Genomic DNA, 9,165 nt, shown 5'->3' on the forward strand with positions numbered 1-9,165 from the left:
TCTAGTTTCAACACAGGCTTTACAATGTAAAAATTTAAATCCATTACCATGGAAACATACCCTACAGCTGTTCCTGTAATATGCTCGTGTGACAGTCCAGTGAGACCAGAGACTGAAGGCTGCTGGTAATTAGTCCTGCATCTCCCCCATGGCAGTGTGGATGCTCCCCCTAGGCCTTCCCGCAGCTCTAGGTTTTTAACCGAGCAGAATTATAAATGCCCATGGGGAAAAGAGGTGCTGAGTGTAATGCTGCTGTAATAGAAATGCCCCTTTTGTTCCAGTAGACGTCTAATTTATAGCTGTTAGATTCGCAATATACAAACTTCAGCTTCATCATAATGCCAAATATAGAGACAAAGAAGTGACTCTTAATTTGATATCTAGTTGTTTTCCCCCCTGTAACTTTTTTTCAGGTTTACTCTGCACAGAACATTGGTATCTCCATAGGCAAGTGCAGTTAATTGGGTGTTGTTAACATACTAAGGGATATTGTTGACTATAGGTGGTATCAGCAGATCAGAAATTAGGTGTGATCTTTGTATAATGGTATCATTACAATTGCTAATTTCTCTACTCAGCTTTAATCATTCTTTATAAAAACCCTTTTCAGTAGATAATCAGTGACTGGATATCAAGATTGGGGGGAGGAGAGAAGGGGCTTACAGTTTGGCTAAAACATGAACGGATCAGGGATCTAGACTAAATCAATAGTTCTAATAACTGAAAGCTGGAAGAACAACTGGGTGGAACCTAAAATGCTTTGGGGAGACTGTTTATGTCTCACATCTGTTTCCATGACATTTTAGAGAAATTATAATGGAACCTTTCCGCGGTCAGTGGGGCTTATCAAAGCATTACCAGGGTGCTAACGGCCGTTCTCCAAGGGTGAACTGCAGTGACATCACAGGCTGGGGACACTACAATTGCTGCCCCTGCAGCCATTCTGGTGCCTCTCCTGCTCAGGCCCGCTCCTGTCCCCTGTGGTGGGCCTTATTCTTATGATGCACATTTGGACGAAGTGAGCCCTGGGCAGCTTTTACAATAATTCCTTTACTTTTGTTTTCTAGGGCTTCTGGCATGCACTTAAAGCCATACCTCAAATTACAGAAGAAAGAGCGATCTCTAGATATAAGCCAAGATTCCCTGAGAGGCCTGCATATGAGCCATCAAAGGTCAGCACAGGAGGAAAAGTATACGAACAACTGCACCAAACTGAGCATTTTACCTACGTCCCCGGTCGTGACTTCCTCTCGAAAGCCTTTGGGAATTATTTACCCTGATGCTATGTGCAATATGAGCCGGAAGGCTCCAGCAGAAGGCCCAAGTGTTGAGAAGAAGGCTGCCCCGTCTGCGACAATCCACCAGGGGGATGAGGGGGATGGACCGTTAGACATCTGGGCTGTCGTGAAACCTGGGAATACCAAGGAAAAGATTGCCTTCTTCGCAGCCCAGCAGTGCAACAATAGGATGGGCTCAATGAAACTTAAAAGCACCTGGGATATAGATGGAAGATCAGCTAAACGAAGGAAGAAATCCGTGGATCTTATAAAAGCAAAGATTCAATTAGAAAGGATGAGAGAGGCAAACAGGAGGTGCGCCCAGCCTGAGCCTTTTGCATGTGGCATTGAGCACTGTTCTGTACATTATGTTAATGACAATGGTGAAGGGATATTTCCAGGTCGATCCTTATCTGTAATCGAGATGGTAGCTTTTCTAGAACACAGAGCAAGTGCTTTGCTGGCCGACTGCACCAAAAACTGCACGAACGCTTCCACTACAAGGCTGAGTGGGCAATCCAAAGGTGCACTTCCTGCTTCAGACCCTTTCTCTGCCCCGGGGGCCTGCGAGGTACATTCTGAAAAAGGGACCTGTGGGAGTGGTGAGCAGCAGAATGAGCCCGTGCGTGTGCTGGACATGGTTGCAAAGCTTGAATCTGAGTGCTTGAGGCGCCAGAGCGAGCGTGAAGCAGGGAGCCTATCCAGGAACAACAGCTTCCGGAGGAACATAGGGCGGATGTTACTGGCGAATGGCACCCAGTCCGAGTGTGACACTGGGAAGGTATCTTCCAAAGTCCTTGTCCAGGAGGTAAGTTTAAAAGATCCTGTTACAGTGGATGATGATGGACAGAGAACAAAGCGTGGCCCTTCGGCTGCTGATGAATTATGGGAAGGAGCTGCTTCTGGTCAGCAGTCCTTTCCGGCAGTAGCAGCTGTGGATATCCACATGGTGAACATCAGTGTCAAGCTTGGTCAAGAAATCTCAGTGAGACCCGGCAGCAGAGGTGATTCTGAAATGATCGTGGAACCTCTGGGGTCCATCCCTTCTACATGTCCAGGAGCTATTGGGCTGTCGTCAGATGCCATGCAGAGCGAGAGTACGGCTGTTGATTGTTCGGCTAGAGAACCTGTATCTATTCCTGATCTGAATTCGCATCCAACGAGGAGAGAGTCTTTATGCATCAGTATATCAGTCACCAAGACAGAGAAGGGGTGCAGGAAAGAGCAGCCTTCTAATATTAGCTTTGGTGAAGATCCACTTCCAGGGAGGCTGTTCTTTCTGCATCCTGGTCACCACACCAAGCAAGAACACACAGGGTTAGGGGAAAGTACTAAAGAAAAGCCAGGAGAAGTGGGCCAAACTGAGGATGCTGCTGACAATAACAAAGTGTGTGAGATCAGTAGTGTTTCCATAGAGCCATTTGCCCTTTCACTGTCTCCCATGGAAAGTGCTTTGCAGATACTTGACACTTCTTGTTTGAAAAGGCAGGTGTCTCATGACTTTCTGGAGACTAGGTTTAAAATTCAGCAGCTTTTGGAGCCGCAGCAGTATATGGCCTTCCTGCCCCACCACATCATGGTTAAGATCTTCAGGTTGCTCCCCACTAAGAGTCTAGTCGCTCTTAAATGTACTTGTTGTTACTTCAAATTTATCATTGAATACTACAACATAAGGCCAGCTGATTCCCGCTGGGTCCGTGATCCACGGTACAAAGAAGATCCTTGCAAGCAGTGCAAGAAGAAGTATGTGAAAGGGGATGTGTCATTGTGCCGGTGGCATCCCAAACCCTACTGTCAAGCTTTACCATATGGCCCAGGGTATTGGATGTGCTGTCACAAGTCTCAGAAAGGCATCCCTGGGTGTAAATTAGGTCTTCATGACAATCATTGGGTTCCTGCCTGCCACAGCTTTAACCGCACTCTTCACAAGAAAACCAGAGGAGGAGCAGCAGATGCGGAAGAGGAATATTAGTGCACATACACTTTCTCTTGGGAGGAGGAAATTTTCATGCTCTGTGCTGTTTACAGTGTATATAATTGTGTTTTCACAGGGCTATGAAACTGCACATACTTAAACACAAGAGCCTTTACCTGTTAGATTACAGATAGCTTTTAGCCCATCATTGTAAATAACACTATTAAAAACAAATTGTACATATAGAGTCTACAGCTGGCTGAACAATTTAATCACTACAATGCAGCTATGATAGTGTTGCGGCTATAGTCTTGTGTGTTTTTAAGTGTCTCGTTTCAAAATCTGTATATCCTGTATAATATATGAGCGTTTCTGAGAAGAAACTCTAAATAGGTAAAGGTTAACTTGTTTAAAGGCTCTTCAAATGATTTAACTGGACAACCTTAACGTTAGACTAGACCAGATATTTGTTATGGTAGCGTAGCAGTGAACAAAAGAGAGGAATATTATTGTATAGGCAGAGTATAAAAAGGTTCTTGTCTCCCTTACCCATGTTGTCTGGTTGTTATTTTTTTTTTACTTTAATAAAATGTGCATTCTAGATCTGCCTTATCCGACTTTCTCTTCTCGTACAATCTGCCCTGAAATACAGTGATGTCAAACTTCAGGCAGTAGTTCGTACTGTGGTGTAGTTCAGAGGGAGAGAGAAAGTGTCGTCTTATTTCAAATTAGTTTAATATTTGAAAATCATTTTTAATGAATGAATTCCTCACCCCACCCTTAGCTTGTGCGCTTTGCTCCCTGCCCTGGAATGAATGTGGAGACAGCTGTTGAATTCTAAAAGATACTTTTAGGCCATGCCAACTGCAAAACTTAATTGGGTAGAATTATGCTGAAAATGGGACTGGCTGGCTAATTCTGTAACATCAGCTTCAGGTCCCCCTCAAGCATGGCTTGGTTCCTGCCAGAAGCCAGGCTAAACCATCTGTTGTGCTCAAGATGCTGGGTTGATCACACTTTCTAGTGGGTGTTTAAATGCCGTTTGACTGTGTCCAATGGTGTGGGAGCTGAATTAACTGCACCGCATAACTGCCCCTAGCAGGTCTTGGGATCCGAAAGTGCAGCTTGCTGTAGGTACTTGTGTTTGAACAGCAATTCCATGCACCAGTGCATCCTCCTGAGGCCTGACTGCTCACAGTTGTGCTTCTTAAAGTCTGTGACCTGTTAAATTTTTAATCCGTGTAATTAATTGCTTTTAATGGGGATTTTGCACACTTACCCAGAGGGTGGACTAGCTCCTGTGTGGATTTCAGCGAAGGCCTGTTATCGAACGATAAGGCTGAGAGAATAGTTTCCATAAGAATCCTGTTTTCGCATCACACAGTCTTTCAAAACAAATCCCCTTGTGACATTTTCCATGTCAGTGCCATGGAGGCAGAAATGAAGAACTGCAGCTGTCCATCCAGGCTTCCCTCCTGCCACTGGGAATGTGAGCGAACATGTGACAGGAGCACTTTTCCAGAGAGAGTTTTGCCAAGCAGAGCCCTGTAGCAGTCACTTCATTTTGAATGCAAGCCTGTCACAGCAAATTAAAACATTCAAAAGGACCAAAAAAAGGAGGGTCTGTAACCCGACTAGGTTAAGACTCCTCGGCCGGGGCAGGGTAGGGGAACAGCTAAGCTGCCACAAAACAAAGCGTCAGGCTGGGTGCTTCTTTCATACGCCCAACAAGGCTGAGGATGTGACTGACCAGGATCACTGTGAATCACGGGCTCCAATTCAATGGGATCAAAATACGTCTTGTGGGAGAGGAGCCCCAATGCACCTTTAACAGACCTGGTGTTATCGTGATATTCTACCCAGTCTCCAAAAGTAACAAGCAGGCCAGGCTGGAGCCAAGGAAGGCCCTGCCTCCTGCACGGCAGCCTAGAATGGTGCTGCAGCAATGTTTTTTCTTTAATGGTATTAGCTGCATCTCAGCCACTACCTTCATTTCCAACCATTGCCTAAGGACTAGCAGCTGCAGGTGAGAGGAGAAATCAGGTTCCCACGGTGGCTAGTCTAAAAGCATCTCTGTGCACTGGGCTATTGACACGTGTTCCTGCTAGGAAAGGTGGCTGGCTTGTGTTTGTCTGCACTGCAGTTAGATGCCTGGACCAGCTGACTTAGGCTCAGGCTGCAGTCTGGGCTCCGGGCCCCTCCCCCCTCACAGGGTCCTAGAGCCTGGCCCCCAGGCTGAGCATCTACACTGCCCTTAAACAGCCCCTTAGCGCAAGCCAGAGTCACTGGCATGGGCCAGCCGCAGGTGTCTAACTGCAGTGCAGACGTCTCCTCAATCACTTCCCTGTTACCTACATGGATGGAAAGGGAGGGTGCTGGCCCCCTACTGAAGGGGTTGAGCATTTTTATTATTATTATATTGGAGATATGCCAATCTCCTAGAACTGGAAGGGACCTTGAAAGGTCATTGAGTCCAGCCCCCTGCCTTCACTAGCAGGACCAATTTTTGCCCCAGATCCCTAAGGTGGCCCACTCAAGGATTAAACTCACAACCCTGGGTTTAGCAGGCCAATGCTCAAACCACTGAGCTCCCCCTCCCTCCCTTCGCTCTCAAAAACGGTATGGAGCAGCCCTCATTCACCCATGTTTCTGTCCAGCACGGCTCTCGTCCTCTGACCGTGCAGGACAATGTGTTTTTTAAAGTAAAATGTTACATTTAACTCATCCATTACCACAGACAGACCATTCCTCAGAGCAGCTGTCGGGGCTGTGGAAATCAGTGGGTCTCCACTCTTTTGGGCAATTTGACCTTGCTGCTGCTCTCCTGGGGAGACACCCCATGAGCTGGGCACAGCAAAGGCTGTGACAACGCGGAGGGGAGAAGGGAAGGGAAGGGGTGCCTGACACGTATACTCAAGCGAACAGCAGCAACTGAATCCCGTGGGGAGGAAGTGGAAGAGTGGTGGTGGCCCTTGTTAATTTGTGCTGTGACTTCACCTGCAGGCAGGGGCCTGGCTTCTCCAGCCATGGGGGCACTGGAGAGACAAGGGGGGTGAGGTGATATCTTTTATTGGACCAACTTCTGTTGGTGAGCAGGACAAGCTTTCCCAGAGCTCTTCTTCAGGTCTGGAAAAGGAAATCCCAGCAGCTCCGCTACATGCAGGATGGAACAGATTGTTTAGCATATGGACTTTGAATGGTCCTTTACTATATGTGCTAAGTCCATATGCTAAACAATCTGTTCTGTCTTGCATTTAGCTGTGATGTTGGGAGTTCCTTTCCATCTTCGGGTCTGGATCTGTGTGGCTCCCAAGTGTCTCTCACCAGCGGAAGTTGTTCCAATAAAAGGTATCACTTCACTCACCTCGTTTCTAACATCCTGGGACCAACACAGCTCTAACTATGTTGCAAACTCAACCGTAGGCAGGTGCAAGGTCTGCTCTCCTTTCGATTCCCACAGGAAAGAGCCATAAAACAGCCCTAGAAAGGATTCGGGGTGATTTGGCTTTGAGCTTTAGTTGAAGTAAGGAAGAGGGAGACTTCTCCCCTTCACCTCTCAGAAATGAGCAAAGCTAAGATAAAATGCTGTAGCTTCAAAGCAGCCAGGCCGAGCTCAGCGAGGCAGAAATAGCAGCAGCAGTCAGCGGAAAATATTTTGTAACTAGATACGGGTTAGCGTGATCACCTTTGGAGCAGTGTGGGGGATCCTGGTCACCTTGTTAGGACAAGGCAGTCATAGGAATGAGACAGTCTGAAGCCTTCAAGCAAAACTTTCCTTGAGTCTTGGAGGGAAAAAAAATTACATACCAAAGGGGAAAGAACACAACTGCTGCAGGCTGCCTGAGCTAGCAGGAGTGACAAAGGCCATCCCACCCCGTACTTTAAGTAGCTGGGTGCATTGAGCACAACTTGCATATTCTTTTCCAATAAGCTGTCTTGGTGATTATATTGCTATTGCACATACATAGACTCCTTTATCAAACCACCTCAGCTGCCCCAAGGAAGTCAATTCTCAGTCTGAGCAACGGGGGGCAGAACTGAGCCCCAGCAATTTGCTAAATAAATGGTAAATTCTAATTCAGGGTCTGAGATGTCTTTCTCCCTCCCCCCACTTTATGCAGAGGTCTGACTTAGGGCTGGTCTACACTACAGGCCTGTATTGGTAGAAGTATGTCGCTCAGAGATGTAAAAAATTCACACCCCTAAGCTATGTAGTTCTACCGACCTCACCCCATCTGTAGACAGCTGTCAACAGGAGAGCTTCCCCTCTCTACGTAAGTACCACCTCCTGGAGAGCTGGATTAACTACACCGCTGGGAGCGCTTCTCCCGGTAGCATTTTCACTAAAGTGTGACAGCAGTACTGGCTGCAGTGCTGTACGGGAACATGCCCTGAGAAAATTCAGGTCCTGTTACATGTGAGGGATTGAGTCTGTGCACTGGAGTCAAAGTCCCCATTGCAGGTGTGTTCAGAGCCAGGACTGGGATCAGCCCAGTCTGTGAAGAAGCTGCTGGAAATACGTTACAAATACAAAACTGCACTCGTTTCCATGATTTTCAATGAGATCTTAATTTTCTTAACTTTAAGCTGCTGGCTCCTGCCCCAAACCCTCAACATCTCCCATGCTATCCCTCCTCCCCCGTCCACTCAAGTATTCCACCACAATACGCTCCTCTCTGAGGGGCCAGACACACAAACCCTCTGCTCCACATGAACTGTACCAATTGACCTATGGAACCTGTACAGGTTCCATAGAGTCTCTATGGATAGAAATTTCATGCTCTAGTAAAAATATAACAGTAGGGATCTATTATCGACCACCTGACCAGGACAGTAATAGTGATGATGAAATGCTAAGGGAAATTAGAGAGGCTATCAAAATTAAGAACCCAATAATAGTGGGGGATTTCAATTATCCCCATATTGACTGGGAACATTTCACTTCAGGACGAAATGCAGAGATAAAATTTCTCGAGACTTTAAATGACTGCTTCATGGAGCAGCTGGTACGGGAACCCACAAGGGGAGAGGCGAGTCTAGATTTAATCCTGAGTGGAGCGCAGGAGCTGGTCCAAGAGGTAACTATAGCAGGACCGCTTGGAAATAGTGATCATAATACAATAGCATTCAACATCCCTGTGGTGGGAAGAACATCTCAACTGCCCAACACTGTGGCCTTTAATTTCAAAAGGGGGAACTATACAAAAATGAGGGGGTTAGTTAGACAAAAGTTAAAAGGTACAGTGACTAAAGTGAAATCCCTGCAAGTTGCGTGGGCCCTTTTTAAAGACACCATAATAGAGGCCCAACTTCAATGTATACCTAAATTAAGAAAAAACAGTAAAAAACTAAAAAAGAGCCACCGTGGCTTAACAACCATGTAAAAGAAGCAGTGAGAAATAAAAAGACTTCCTTTAAAAAGTGGAAGTCAAATCCTAGTGAGGCAAATAGAAAGGAGCACAAACACTGCCAGCTTAAGTGCAAGAGTGTAATAAGAAAAGCCAAAGAGGAGTTTGAAGAACGGCTAGCCAAAAACTCCAAAGGTAATAACAAAATGTTTTTTTAAGTACATCAGAAGCAGGAAGCCTGCTAAACAACCAGTGGGGCCCCTTGACAATGAAAATACAAAAGGAGCGCTTAAAGACGATAAAGTCATTGCGGAGAAACTAAATGGATTCTTTGCTTCAGTCTTCACGGCTGAGGATGTTTGGGGAGATCCCAAACCTGAGCTGGCTTTTGTAGGTGACAAATCTGAGGAACTGTCACAGATTGAAGTGTCACTAGAGGAGGGTTTTGGGAATTAATTGATAAACTCAACATTAACAAAGTCACCGGGACCAGATGGCATTCACCCAAGAGTTCTGAAAGAACTCAAATGTGAAGTTGCGGAACTATTAACTAAGGTTTGTAACCTGTCCTTTAAATCGGGCCTTCGGTACCAATGACTGGAAGTTAGCTTAAATGTAACGCCAA

At 46.1% G+C, this 9,165-nt stretch overlaps 1 protein-coding gene across 9 annotated transcripts in view; it reads left to right on the forward strand.

Annotated features, from left to right (window-relative positions):
- FBXO34 (F-box protein 34) overlaps window positions 1–3,793 on the forward strand; it is a 68,637-nt gene extending 64,844 nt beyond the window's left edge. For all 9 annotated transcript variants that reach the window (XM_045014180.1, XM_045014184.1, XM_045014185.1 and 6 more), the window contains one exon: window positions 1,068–3,793. In XM_045014180.1, coding sequence (XP_044870115.1) covers window positions 1,068–3,249 — 2,182 coding nt within the window. In that variant the 3' untranslated portion in view covers window positions 3,250–3,793. The remainder of the gene's footprint in view (window positions 1–1,067) is intronic.
- Window positions 3,794–9,165: the final 5,372 nt, after the last annotated feature.

The sequence above is a fragment of the Mauremys mutica genome, chromosome 4 (genome assembly GCF_020497125.1).
Source record: "Mauremys mutica isolate MM-2020 ecotype Southern chromosome 4, ASM2049712v1, whole genome shotgun sequence".
Classification (NCBI taxonomy): domain Eukaryota; kingdom Metazoa; phylum Chordata; order Testudines; family Geoemydidae; genus Mauremys; species Mauremys mutica.